At 37.9% G+C, this 15055-nt stretch overlaps 2 protein-coding genes and 1 pseudogene across 2 annotated transcripts in view; 1 reads left to right on the forward strand and 2 right to left on the reverse strand.

Annotated features, from left to right (window-relative positions):
- The window catches only part of LOC146495135 (uncharacterized), a 34355-nt gene that overhangs the window by 12120 nt on the left and 7180 nt on the right, over positions 1–15055 (forward strand). The window contains exon 2 of the mRNA XM_085146793.1: positions 3638–3675. Coding sequence (XP_085002919.1) covers positions 3638–3675 — 38 coding nt within the window. The remainder of the gene's footprint in view (positions 1–3637; positions 3676–15055) is intronic.
- Positions 1788–2834, reverse strand: LOC146495138 (uncharacterized). The gene is made up of 2 exons (XM_085146806.1): positions 2619–2834; positions 1788–2497 (listed from the first exon to the last, which is right to left on the reverse strand). Exons 1-2 carry the CDS (start codon positions 2793–2795, stop codon positions 1904–1906), a joined length of 771 nt encoding a protein of 256 aa, XP_085002932.1. The 5' UTR covers positions 2796–2834; the 3' UTR covers positions 1788–1903.
- On the reverse strand, positions 10101–12495 carry LOC146495139 (uncharacterized; annotated as a pseudogene).

Raw genomic sequence — 15055 nt, forward strand, 5'->3', positions numbered from 1 at the left:
TTGAGTACTTTTGATCTGCTTTTATTCACTACTACGCACACACTGGCTTCAAAAACACAAAGTGATGCCAGTCCCCATGAAAAGGGAATTTTGGCTTCATTTTTGTACAGTGGCAGGAAGTGGAGTGAGGTTATTAAAATAGGCTATTCTCAGCTATTTTTAAAGCTACATTTTAGTTAGTTTTTAGTTAGCAAACCTTTAGTGACTGTGGCCAAATACATATTTCATTTTTTAAAGTAAACACATTTTCAGTCATTCGCAGTCAGACATTGAGGAAAAGCACATGTTCGGTAGCTAATCCGTGTATTTACCATGACTAACGAAATATCTCTGCTGAAGTCACTGAGATGGTTTATATGAGAAACAGAAATGTTACTGGCCTGATCAGTCACTAGGCAATGTTGCCGTTACTGTACCTTTATGAGTTACACAGTCAGAGCAACATGCTGGACTCTTCTTTAGCTCCTCTGCAGAGCCCATTATTAAATATGTGCAAACAGCAGCATGTTTTGTGGCTCCCTCCACACATGGTCAAGGTCAAGTTTATTGATCGAGCACATTTCCAACAGCCCATGCTGCACAACTTGCTTTACAAACTAGAATGCAACTAAAACAAGTAAAATGCACAACAATGACGCAATAAAATGTAAATTAATAATAACACTAAAATAAAATAGAATGCATTTAAATTACTTATTGGCAGCAGACGTGACGCAGTTTCATCTGAAGATGAATCAATGAAAGGATTGAAAAATGTTCTCACAGTTTTCTTCAGTCGCAAACTGTCTTTAATATCAGCTCCAGTTTCTAGCAGATATCTCATTTTCTTGATAACACAGCTGATACATACTCCAATGTTTAATGCAAGCAAAAACGTTTTGAATGCTTCTCAGAGGAGATCAAAGCACTCATAACACTGGTGTTAATTTTCAACACATTATCGGTCTTTACCACAGTAAAATCAGGTAGCTGTCATTCAATGCCAACATCAGCCTACCTGACAAAGCCAAACTAAACTAAGCTTTTCCCATCAACTTCCATCAGACATTATAGTTTATCCAAGCAAAATTTTAATTAAAAAATAACAGCATCTATGAAAGTACATGAATTATTGATTAAGCTATTTGAAAATGGTGAAAGACCAGTCTGATAAAAAGCTGAAAAGATGCTGACACCGTTGTATTTCACGTTAGAATGAATGAAACAAAACTGTAATGCCTGAAAGAAATGTACAGTGGATTTCTCATTTGACTATAAAATATAAATGACTTTTGCCGGAGGGACTGAATAGCCAAATTCAATATAAAGATCTACGGTTCCATCACGTTTGGCAGCAAATATCTCATTTATCAGTCCATAGTGGAAATAAATAAGCATTCAACCTCTGATTTGACATTTTATTACTGTCTTAACAAAAACTGCAGTCAGAAAACATGAAATTCTGCAAAAGAACGATACAAGCTGAACTCATTTTGGTTTGAAGTGAGTCAGATACCATTCATTCACTGACTCCATTTCGAATTTGCCATTTCCCAATTCAGTAGAGAGCTCTGACTTGAATCATGTGTGGAAGGGACAAAGTACAACTCTGAGCAGCACCGTACAGCACGCAGAGACAGTGTGCATCTCTATCGCTGCTGCAGGTATGAAGCTGTGAGGATCACTGACCAGAATGCGTCACTTTAACAAACTGATGAAACCAGCTGTATCACAGGACTTGTTTTTTTTTTAATGCAGTCCAGCAAATGCATTCTAGGAACAAAGAGTCAGCTGATTCATTTGCTACAATATACGAGGTATTAGCAGTTCACCCTCCTTCTTAGCGTATGGCACAGTTTTTAAAAGTAGAGGCAAAGTTTCTGTTTAATGCTGTGAAAGCTCTGCCACACTCAGCTGTTATCCATCAGTGTTTAGCAGCCCGACTGGGCTTTTTAACAGTCTTCACTTTTACAGAGTTTTTGTATAGTAGCAGTCTCTCTGTGGTGTGAGGTGGCAAGCGGTTCCTTTTTGCTTTCACAATGCATGCAGCCATCGGACTGAAACGGTCAAAACCTCCAGATGTGGCGGGCACCGCCAGCAGCTTCTTGGCGAGGCCTTGGAGCTTCGGGAATCGAGAAGCACATTTCCAGTACTGAAGAGTAGAGTTGCTTTCCCACAGCGGTTCAGACAGGTACACGTCGAACTCTGACATCTTTAGAGTCTTTGCAGGCGGCTGAAGTAAGTTGAAGATGGACTTCCTCTTGAGGTCGTTTTCACTGATTTCAGGACAGTTGTTGTCTGAGCTGCCAGCACAAGTGTCCATCACGGCATCTGTCTGGCTTTCTTCTTTCACATCGTGCTCCAGCCCACTGCCTGTCTGATCTTTCTCTGCCTCAACAGTAGGAAAAGTTGAGGCTTCCATGTTTTCTAATGTGGACTCAACAATGCTGCGAGCCTCAGATTTTGACGGAGGTGTTAGGAAATCATTCTGTTCATCCTGGTTGTCATCAGAAAACGGCTGCAAAAAAAAATGGTTGCTTTAAATGTAGACACATTTTTTTCCTTTATCTACTCAACACGCATATTCAACTAAATATCAATCTACAGGAGTCCGCTATGCTTCTGGCCTAATTTGGTACCTGCAGTTTGATCCTAGGATCCAGCACAGCAGCTAGTATCATGTCCTTCTGGTGAATCACTGGCTGGAAGTGTGTGTAGAGGCCTGTGCGCAGGGCCTTGCAGAAGTGGGTGTAGTTGGTGACACAATTCTCCAAGGTTTTATCAAGTCCAATGAGGGACGGTATGATGAGAGACATAGTCACACCATTTCCCTGCAGGACCTACAATAAATAAGACACAAACATGTCTTCTATTAAAGACCCCGTTCACATTTCTTCTTAGCCTGATTATGGAATTACTGAACAAAAGGTTACACATGTAGATTTGGAAATTTCATTATAGATGTTGAAGATGCCTGGTTTAATTATTGCACACATAGTAACAGACATTGTAAAGACTGAGCTGGACATTATCAAACTGCAGCAGGCAGAACTAAAGAAAGAACACGAGAAACAGCTTAGCTCTGCAAATGACAACCTCTTCACAGTGAAGTCAAAGTTGACGCAAACTGTGAAGCATAAAGAAGAGGTTGAGAAAGCTCTGACAAAGTCCAAATACGCAGTATTTAAGCTCAAGCAAGTAATAGAAGAACTGGAAACTGACATTGGCATTCAACGAGAAAAGAATGCAGTACAGAAAAAAGAAAATGACGATTTGCTGCAACAGCTGAAGGGACTTTATGACACGCTCGGCCACACTGTGCAAGTCGAGAAAAAAGCCTCCCCAGAGCAGCAAAGAAAGGATGGGGATGAAAAAATAGCCGTAAAAAGGTGAGATTTGACCTGGGCAATGTGGAATACTTTCCATCCAAAGACGACAATGAGCTGAAAGAACAACAGAAAGAAATGAGAGCCCTTAAGGGCAAAATGGGTAACAAGCTTACCACATATGACAGTAAGCTAAGAGCAGTGTATGGCCTGCTACCTCCTATTTCCACTAGGGCCCGGTCTAAAACTGTAGACAACTCAAACAAGCAGTCTGAGTCTAGGAGCTCACTCAACCTCAAGTCCACTGTTACTCCCAAGCCAGAAGAAGAAAGGTTTCATCCCCATCCACCTCTGCTTCATCCCCATCCACCTGTACTTAATTCCCAGTCAACTCTACGTCAAATATACAATCCTGGTGCAAAAGGAAATCAGGCGCCAACCTTCAGCCAGATCCAAACACATCTAAAAAACCCTCCTACCAGTTCTCACACTGACTCCAAAGAAATAATCAGCTTTTAAACTGGTTAAAAAAAATATTATTATTTTTTTGTTTCCAAAGTCAAAATAAATCACAAAGAGACAATATTAGAAAAAAAGTTAAATACCCGCCCATCCTGAAGATCTATTACATCCGTAACCCAGGAGTGGCTGTATTTGTTGTAACATCATAAATGTAGGACAATAATGACATCTATGCATGTGTGAGAAAGTGACATGCATTTCATCTATGTCGCTTCATCACCCCCAACCGGTCACGGTAGATGGCCGCCCCTCACTGAGCCTGGTTCTACTGAAGGTTTTTCCTTCCCACTGTCGCCAAGTGCTTGCTCATAGGGGATCTTCGGATTGTTGGGTTTTCTCTGCTTTATTGTAGGGATGTTACCTTGCAATATTATATTATATATTATAATATAATAAAGGTTTAAAATTGTCACAAATAAAATTGATGTGAACTGAATGTTTCTTTTGATGAGTAAAAATACAAAGTGATGGCAGTCCCCATAAAAAGGGAATTTTGGCTTCATTTTTGTACAGTGGCAAGAAGTGGAGTGGGGTTATTAAAATAGGCTGTTTTCAGCTATTTTTAAAGCTAAATTTTAGTTAGTGAAACTTTAGTTACTGTGGACAAATACATACTATATATTTTAAAGTAAACACATTTTCAGTAATCTGCAGACGGCCGTTGGGGGAAAGCACGTGTTCGGTAGCTAATCCGTGTATTTACCCTGACTAAAGAAATCACTGTGCTGTGCTTGAATGTTGATTAAAGAATGCTGTAGTTCAGACATTAGTTCTGCTGCTCTGATTGTACTTAACTGAAATGACGTTAAGAGCTGTAGCTGAAGATAAGGCACTGAAATGGTTTATATTGCTAGCTAGCTAAGATGAGCAGTGTGAGGACCAGAGAAGTTTGGTTTACAAAACCTGTGCTGGCAAATGGTATGTGGACTGTAATTAATATTTCACTTTAATAATTCATTACACTACTGAGCACTCAAAATAATATAAGTAGAACATTTATAGATCACATGATTTGAGAGTTGTTTGTGAATAGTGATGGGATTTCCGGCTTTTTTTTAGAGAACCGGCTCCTTCGGCTTGGCTCACTAAAACGAGCCGGCTCTTTCTATTATTAACAACAACAATATAAAATTATGAACAAAAGGAATTACTAATGTTAAAAAAAAACATGTTTTTTTAAATATATGTTTATATATGTTAATATAAGTTATATATATAAGTGTTATGTTATATAAGTATATACGGCGGCCCTAGAGAAGCACGTACAAACTCCAAAAAGCACGTACTGTTAGGATGCCTGGGTCATTGACCCAGGGCTTTTGAGTTTATTATATTATTTATAATTTCTAGTTTTTGGGGTTTTCGTGAGTCATGTCTTATGGTTTGTCTCTGTGTAATCCTTGGTTGCTGTCTCCCCTGTCTGCTGTATCCCCGTGTCCAGTCTGTGTCTGCCCTGGTTCCACGTCTCTGTTCCTTCTGTTGTAGTGCCTGCATGTGAGTCTGTGTCTTTTGTTCAGTCTGTGTTTTGTGTTTCCTGTTTTACTTTGAAGGTTTCTGTCGTATCTCAGTGTGTTCAGTTTACGCTTCCTTGTCTCGTCAGTTCTGATTTGCCCCAGCTGTGTTTCCCTCCTGTTGTCCATTCCCTGATTGCTCCCTCTATGTATTTAAGCCCTGTGTTTCAGTTTGTCATTGTCGCGATCTACCGTTTATTTAGCTGTGTGTTTTTTCAGTCTGTTCGTGTAAGTTTAGTTTTGGTTACTCAGTTTTGTTGTTTTTTTAGTTTAACATTAAAGTTGTATTTAAGTTCACCTTTGGTTTCCTGAGTCTGCATTTTGGGTCCTTCATGTCACCACCCCGGCGTGCACACAGCCTCCACATAACACGTACAAATTCCAAAGCACATACAAACTCCAAAGCATGTACAAACTCCAAAACACATATATATTCAAATAATTAAAAAAAAAAAAGTTCATTTCCGGTCTACCCAGCTTTCGGAGGACCCGGCCCACTTAGACCGCGAAGGCCGGATCCTCAGGTGGACGCAGCCTCTGAATTTGGACACCCCCGCTGTGTCCGTCAATAATAACGGTGACATTTAACTTATTTTATTCGATAAATAAACATTGTAAAATTCACGTTTTTTTGTATATATATATATATATAAATATATATATGTATACCACTCCCCCCCCCCCCCCCCAACAGCCCTTTTGAATGTCACCCTAATTCTGAGGTCTCAAGATTGGCAAGTATGTTAACTGCAGAGTTTTATAAATCATTTTCTAATCTCCTGGCTCCGTTCTTACTGCAGGTTTTCATAGAAAGTATAGATAATAAAACCCTCCCTCCTACTCTTACTCAAGGTCTCATAACACTTATTCCAAACCCAAACAAAGACTTACTTTTTATTGATAATTGGAGACCTATCTGTCTGCTCAATAATGACTATAAGATTATGGCTTTAGTACTTGCTAACAGAATTAAAGAGGTCTTGGACACAATTATCGATGAGACACAGTCAGGCTTTATGAGAAATAGACACATTTCTAATAACATTAGACTGGTTTTGGATCTACTTGATTACTTGGATTTGGTACCTGACAATAGCTTCATTCTCTTCCTGGATTTTTATAAGGTTTTTGATACAACTGAACATCAATTTATTTTCCACTCTTTGGAAAAATGTGCCTTTGGAGAATTTTTCTGTAAAGCTATCAAAACCATATACACAAATGGCAATAGCTCTATTAATATAATTAACGGCTAAGGATGTCTGATCTCACCATATTTGTTTTTACTTTGTACACAAATTCTTGCAACTAATATTTCAAACAGTATTGTACAAGGAATCACCATAGCTGATAAGGAACTCATCATCAGCCAGCTAGCTGATGACGCCACACTCTTCTTGAAGAATCCTAATCAAATCCCTCTAGCCCTTAGTGCGATTACCGATTTCTCTGAGGCCTCTGGTTTATGTCTAAATCTAAAAAAAACGTGAGTTGCTAGCAATTAAAGACTGCACTGCCAATGCTATCTGTAATATTTCTGTTAAAAAGAAGTCACATACCTAGGACTGTAAATATCTAAAGACCAAAGTCAAGATGCTCTTCAAACTTCACTCCAATAATATAAAAAACCCAAAAAATGTTCGACCAGTGGCTGCAAAGGGATATATCTGTGAAAGGTAGAGTGTTATTTACTAAAGCTGAAGGGATATCCCAATTGACATATGCTGCTTTCTCCTTACATCTGGATAAGAAAATTAGTAAAGACATTGACCGCATGAGCTTTAATTTTATATGGAAAAACTGTACACATTATATTAAAAAATCTGTTGCGATGTATAACTACGAATAAGGTAGGGTTAACTTTTTAGACTTTTCTACGTTAAATAACACTTTCAAAATTAATTGGGCTAAACATTTTCCTCTAAACCCTTCCTCTATCTGGAATTTTATACCAGATCATATTTTCTCCCGTTTTGGTGGCTTTAATTTTATTTTAAATTGTAATTACAATGTTGAGAAACTCCCTGTAAAACTTTCATCCTTCCATAAGCAGGTGCTCTTAGCGTGGACCCTCATTTATAAACACAACTTCTCACCACACAAATCTGGTCGTTAAGTGATGACGTGACAAATCCTACTTCCGGGCCTAAAGTAGTCTGCGTTTAATATGGCTTTTGTGTTGTTAACATGTTAAATGTTATGTATTTTCTTCTATTTAATCTCAAAAAGCTCCTAAAACAGTCAGGGATCACTGTTGACCTCCCTCTGCTTTTATTACCGCTAAACATTTATTTAAGCTCAGTTTTTAAAACCTTAGGATGTAACTACAGCCCAGCCCATGCAGCAGTATATGAATGACTAACCTCGTATTGTGGATGGATTATCTCAGTTGTTCTCCTGGCTGAAGTTTGGTCCTTTTACAGCATCCTGCCATGCGATTACATTTGTTCCTGACCACTGAGAACACTCACGTTAACTTTTATCGAGTGGAAAAAAAGTTAGCTTGTTTATATTATGCTAACATAGCTGTGTCGCTAGCAGTCACATAGCACAACATTATATACCAGCTAAACTTCAGTAACCCTACAAACGTCACTGCTGTTTAGTTTTCTGTCTTCATTTATGTTGGAAGTGATAACAGAGCTGTACGTTTGAATTTGTTTCCAAAACCTCACAGTCAGGACGTGCTATATTGTATTTAGATAGAAGCTAGCGAGCTAACTTCCTGCTAACTTCTAACTCCGTTAAATGACATAAATTCCGTTTTCATGGATGCCTGGATGTTAAACTCAATTGTTACACCTGGTAGAGCAGAACGCTGATCATTTTATTAAAGATGAAAGACTTTAGACAGTTTTTCAACTCTCAGTATGCCATAGTGATCGTTTGATATATGGACCTGCAGCGGAGTTTAGGCCCAGACACGGCAAGTGACGTCAGACTTAACAACCGGATACCTCATCTGGAACAACAGAGATATTTTATTTAAAAATAAATCACTTTTCCTGGAAACTTGGGTCCAAAATGGGATCCTATTGGTGGCTCAGCTGGGTAATAAAGAGGGACAACTACTTACAACAAATTTCTTGCACTATATAATTTTCCAGTCAGTGTTCGGGAATTCTCAGAGGTGCTTGGTGCCACACCCTCAGGTACTTTAATGTTGTATAAAAACACTCATAGCTCAATATCTACCTCATCCACTCTCCCTGATCCAGCTGAGTCAACAGTGGGAAAAATGTGCTTTTCACAGGAACTTGGTCACAGCAATAAGAGAATACGTAGTTTATTCCAAGAAGATATCGTGTCTCTCTCATATATAATATCTTACTGGAACCGATATATTCCAGATATCAACTGGAAGACAGCTTGCAGGACATTTAGCAGGTTTGTTATTGTCCATATTTTAAGGGAATTCTCTTTACGATGGGAAAATGTTTTATTCTGTTTCTTTAAGTTCCTCAGGAAGAAAGATAAATGTTTTTTTATAATAAATTTGTTAATACTTTTATCGAATTTTTTTTTATCCATAAATGTAAGTTTGTTAATGAAACACCATATTTCTGTCATAAGGATGTGGAATTGTACATACAATCAATATCAGACTCCACCAACAAAAAGGCTCTTAAAACAATACATATATGTGAATTTTTGCGTGTATTTACATAATTATTTTTTTTACCCCTGGTTTTGTATGTTCATGTTCTGTTCTTTTGTATACTTCATCTGTTTGTATGTTGTATACTCATTGTGTGTTCAATAAAGTTCATTAAAACACACACAAAAAAAACATTGAAATTAGTTGAACTTTTCCACTGAGCAATTTTCACACAGGAACAGCTTCTTCCCCACAGCTGTCAGACTCCTGAACTCTGCCTCCTAACATCTGACCCACATTAAACTCATGGACTGGATATACAAACACCCACAACCACCTACACACACACACAATGGACAAAAACAAACAATGGACAACTGTACCCTCATACACACAATAATAACATGGACTGAACCACCACTCACAACCACTAGCACTTTATATAGCCTCTGTAGAAATTATCCACATATTTCACTTATCTTAACTGCACTACTGTATAATTCTGTATAAATAATCATTCTGTACAATACGATCATTTTAATTCTACAACTGTATTTTAGTTCTTAACTTTAATGTTTAATGTACTTTAATGTATATGTATGTATATATGTATTTAATTCTATAACTTGCATAGTTCACATTTCTGTATAGCTGTATATCTCATATTTCTGTATAGTTTTTTTATTTCATATTTCGGTACCACTTTACAATAAGACTCCCTTTATAGATGGCTAATAAATAGTTTATAGCTATGTTATTAATTAACCTGTAAATGCTTTATAAACCATTATTAATGGTTTATTATGAATTAGTTGAGGGTAAAGTGTAAAGCATAACACCATTTATTAACGAATAATAAACATTTATATATTCCAAATGGGAGCCTTATTGTAAAGTGTAAAGCATAACACCACCTATTAATGAGTAATAAACATTAATAAATGCCAAAGGGGAGCCTTATGGTAAAGTGTAAAGCATAGCATTTTTTATTAGTGTGTAATAAACATTTATAAATGCCAAATGGGAGCCTTATTGTAAAGTGTAAATCATAACATCATTAATTAATGACTAATAAACATTTATAAATGGCAAAAGTGAGACTTACATGTATGTCACCATTTATTACACTTGGACCTAAATTACAATCAGTGCTACTGTCAAAAATGGCAATGTATTGTAAGAGTACCACATGTAACATTAAATGTGTTATTTAAAACACCAAAAAGCCACCCCCTCCAAAAAAAGTTCATGCCAGACTGGTTCAGACTGGAAATATTTTTTGTACATCCTTGAACAAAAGTTCCAGTTGCCCATCAGGGTGTTGTGAACCAAGCCAAGATGACCATTCAAGAACCATGAGGTGTTCCTCCAGCAACTTCTCAGTACGATTTCCTCTTAGTCTACAGACATGTCCTTTGATGGTCATCCAAGCTCTTTCGATATGTTGTGTATGACTGCCAGATTGACGATCTACAAATCACCTGCTGTGATTTACAGTGTAGGCATTCTTGTAGGCTCTCCACTCATCACTGATAATTGCACTACCTGACTTAACATGCTGTCTGATCAGAAGAACAAGGTGGTGCCTTGTAGTGATGTGTCGGTCGCAAACAAAATGGCTCTTAGAGACGGATTTTTGACGTGAACGACACGAGCCAGCTCCTTATCGCGAGCCGTGGATTTTTTTTTCCTTCTCTCACCCTCTCTCTCGCACTTTTTTTCCACTTCACTCCGCACGCGCCTTGTGCTTTGCGCTGGGCAGAGCGGGGAGGGGGGGTAGTTACACTGGCAGTAGCACAGGAACAGAGCGGGAGGGAAAAAGAGAGAGAAAGAGAGCCAGGGACAACAATGTCACATTAGAAAGGTATAGTAATCATCCACAACTATTTTCAGTTGCGGATGATAAAGGATTCAGAAAGTTTATTCATGCAGGCCCATATGACAGAGAATATGCAAGTTCTTTTTGTTTTCATATTTTAATTTATATTTAATTGTGTTGTGGTTTGCAGTGTTTTGTGTTGTTACACTTTAAATATGTTTAAAAGGAAAAAGCTGAAAATTTGAATAGTTAAAAGTTGAACTGTGAATAGTTGGTTTTTGTATTGTATAATTTATTTATTACATTTTATGTGGAGTGAATAAATCACGTACAAACTTCAAAACACGTACGAACTCTGAAGCGCGTACATACCCCGAAGCACGTACAAACCCCGAAGCACGTACAAACTCAGAAGCACGTAAAAACTCCAAAACACGTACAAAACACAACAGAAGTGCTCCAGAATGCTAGGCGCAGTGTTGAGCTTTTGTTCCCTAGTGGCTACACAAGCCAGCAAGTACCAATGACTAAATTTGGTGTGTGGTAGTAACAGGTAAATGAACATTTTTTAAAAATTATTTGAATATATATGAGTGCTTGTGTATAAATACACATATGCTTTCAATTGTGTAATTTAAGTGATCTAGGTAGCTCTGTTTTGGAAGTTCAGTTAACGCTAGAAATGTGTTTTGGAGTTTGTATGTGCTTTGTCTCCAGGGGCCACGGCATATATTTATATATAATATATATATATAAATAAAACCACTTTTATTTACATTAGTAATTCATTTTGTGCAAAATTTTATATTATTGTTAATAATAAATTAATTAAAGCAACAAAACAACCTGAAGAGCCGGTTCGGAGCCGAAGAGCCGGCTCTTTTAGTGAGTCGAGCCGAAAATCCCATCACTAGTGCCTTGATCGTTTTTCAGCAAGCTTTAACATGAGCCTTCGCCTTTTCTCTTTAATTCCCATCAGTCCAAATATCCATTTCTTTGTTTTCCATGCATTTCCAAAACATCCATGTGCATACTGAAAACAAAAAGAATATTATTACACAGAATATTTAGAAAGAAACATTCAAAAAGTTGTTTGCCTTTAATTACACGAATATAAACATGTCAAATGTGCCTTGCCATGCTACTTAGTGTTCTGGAGCTGCCACTTCGTCATCGATCATATCTATTTGTCTGAGCCTGAGCCCTTGAGAATAAATCTGTGACATAAATTGAGACAATTATTACTTACTGAGGCCCTGAAAAGAGATGATTTTGATTTCTCAAAGAGGGAGCAAGTTCTGATTGTTCTGGAAATGTTCTTATGACTTGCTCTTTTGCAGCACATGAGAGCATACCAATGAGTTAAGTAAAGAAATGGACCCTAAACATGCACATTAATTGATAAGATAATCACAAAATTCATGAAGACAATAATAATGAAAAGGGGTTAATGCTCCCTCTTGCATTGATAACATAGAAATATTTTTGTTATATTTACTACATGCACTACATTATCATGCATTATACATACCACATATATTGGTCTTTCTTCACCACGGAAATCATTTTCATCTTATGGTGGCAAACAGGGCATCTAAGCTTCTTCTTTACCAAGTGTTTCTTCTGCAGCCATTTAATGAGCCACAGTGCCTTATATTTCATTTGTTTTTCTTCTATTGGGGTATGCACTCATACCCCAATATGAGTGCCTACATTACCTACATTTTGGTAGAAAGAAATTAGTATTTTATTTCACGATCACCCCGAAACACCGTAAAATCTAGTGCAACTCGGTTCAGAGTTAAAGAACTTAATATGCCATATAAAACAAGCCCTATAACCAAAAATAGTCCCACACAAAAAAAAGAGGATTTTCTTACCTGTTATAGTGTCTCCGACTCTGTTATGAAGATCTACCCCATTGACTGTAGAAAACATGGACGACGCGACAGCTCCCCAAAAATGAAGCCAAAACGTCTCTATCACCCCCTGGTGTCTGGCTGCAGTATAGGTCATAAACCCCGCCTCCTCCATGTTAGCGGATGGGACTGGGGTCAGACTAAAATAAATTAATTCTCCTTAGAGAATTAATTAATTATTCTTTGGATAATTTTTTTTCCAAAGATTCTTTCTTTTGTTTGCAATAGTTCTCATCACACTGATTGATGTTCAAGGGGTCTTCCTTTCCCATAAGTTTGATTCTAATTCCTACCGCGGTGATGTTAAATTGGGGTGAAACGTCATCATAAGAGCTTTGACTGACAGCTGCAGTCACGGAGAAACTTGCGTATCTCTGTCCGGGAATAGCAGATAGAGCGCAGGCTCTGAGAGGAGGGCCAGCGTTTACGCTGCGAAAAACACGACCGAGTGTTTTAACCTGACAGCCTGACGTGTTCTTCAGTAAACTGGACTACCCGACAGAAGGACCCGAGGCCCCGCTGCACTTTTTTCGGTAAGTTAAACGTGTTTGTAACTAATCCGTAACTACCGTCCTTAGCTAGCTCCTGAGACCTAGCTAGCTATAATGGTGCACTCGGCTGTCAGGGTTCGTTTAGCTGTGCAGGTAAATGAATTTACTAAAGAAATCAAGAGAAACGCCCGGGCTGCTCAGTCACTAATTACTGTTACTGTACTTTTATTACAAGTATTATACTGTAAAAAGCAACAGGCTGCACCCTGCTTCAGCTCCTGTGCAGAGCTGAATATTAAATATGTGCAAACAACAGCATGTTTCAGTCTCTTGCTACATCTGTAAAGACAGTAACAATTTTTTTAAAGCTTGTACTTCAGTAACTCCTCTTTAATCAGGAACTATGGATTAAAGTACTGTAGTGTACTGTAATACTGAAAAAATGTAAGAGAAGAATTTCAGATCCTGAGTGTGTGAGGACAGAAGAATCAGCATTATTTCAATATTGAGGGATAAAATTTATATCTGAGTTTGATGGTTCTGTTGTCTTTATTACAGGAGCTGCCCTCAGATTCAGACCTTCAGCCCCATCGAGTGACAGCAGACAGATCATCCAACATGTTAACTGCAAAATGAACTGATGAAAACAGTACAAAGGTTAAAGTACCACACGTGCTGTAGTGAAAGCTGCAGCTGTTTTATTGATGAAGTTAAAGCCAAAAAATCAAAAGGATTAATCACTCATGTAACTGTGTCACTATATATATATATCAGCATTAACAGGACCTCAGTTTGGTGTTTCACAAAGCTGCTGATCTCAGACCTGCACAGCTTCCGTTTTAAACACTTGATGTACTCAGCTGCATGAAGAGCATATGAGATTTTCTCTAACACAATTAAATAAAACCTGATGACGGTCAAAGGTCGTCACTTGTATGTTGAACTACAAACTTGTCATCTGGAATTTTTTCACACATAGTGTGTTATTGACCATAAAGTGATTCAGAGTTATTCATACCAGAGTAACCAGAGAGGATCACATATTTTAAATATATAACTTTTCTACAGGACTGAATATAATATCTTTATGTAAAAGTCCGGAGCCTCTGGGGAGTATCTGAGTATTTATAACATTACACAAACCAAAGGTCTTATCACAGTGTTGATGAAATGCTGGGTTTATCCATCTCCTGGGGCGGGCCTACAGAGGAGTGCTGAAGATTTCCTGTGAGGGAGCTGACTAGTGAAGATCATGAGTCCTGCTTGATCAATGTGATGAGCTTCAGTCTTCCTGGTGTTTCTTAAATGAATGCCTCTTACAGCGGGTCAACAGAACTTATGCACAGGACAGCTGTGATGAAAGAAAGGCAAGAAGTTTCTCCCAAACCTCTGGACCCAGAAACCCAGCTTGGTCCTGATGGTCTCCCTCACTAGTTTCTCTCCAGGGTGAATGTAGCTGTTGATATAATATGGACTCTATTATTAAATGAAAAGAACAAATTAGACTACACTACTGAGACGTTCTGCTGATGTATTTAAAGTCTCCATGTTACCAGGCTGTAGAGGGCTCTGAAGATTTAAACAGTTTTAGATCTATTACACTCAGTCTTATGTTAGAATCTCAAAGGACAGCATTATATTGTTGATATTAACAGTAACTCTGGGCCTCTGTAGAGTGTGCAGCTGATCTCATCGCTGTCTAAAAATGGATAAAAAAAAAAAACATAAGTGTTGAAGACTATTAAGAGTAGCAGGTGTGTAGCATCGCTAACTAGCTAGCAACAAGCTTCCAACACAGTGCGTATGCTAGCGGCTAATCTAACTAACGAATTAACAACAGTGATTTTAGAACTATAAGATGATAAGGCTGTGTGTCTTTTTTATAACAGT

The sequence above is a fragment of the Neolamprologus multifasciatus genome, chromosome 20 (genome assembly GCF_963576455.1).
Source record: "Neolamprologus multifasciatus chromosome 20, fNeoMul1.2, whole genome shotgun sequence".
NCBI lineage: Eukaryota > Metazoa > Chordata > Actinopteri > Cichliformes > Cichlidae > Neolamprologus > Neolamprologus multifasciatus.

Excerpts from the sequence above, each read along its gene's own strand:
- LOC146495138 (XM_085146806.1), bottom strand. The coding sequence starts at position 2,795 with ATGTCTCTCATCATACCGTCCCTCATTGGACTTGATAAAACCTTGGAG. Across the intron at positions 2,498-2,618 it reads ATCCTAGGATCAAACTGCAG|CCGTTTTCTGATGACAACCA; the intron begins GTACCAAATTAG and ends TTTTTTTTGCAG.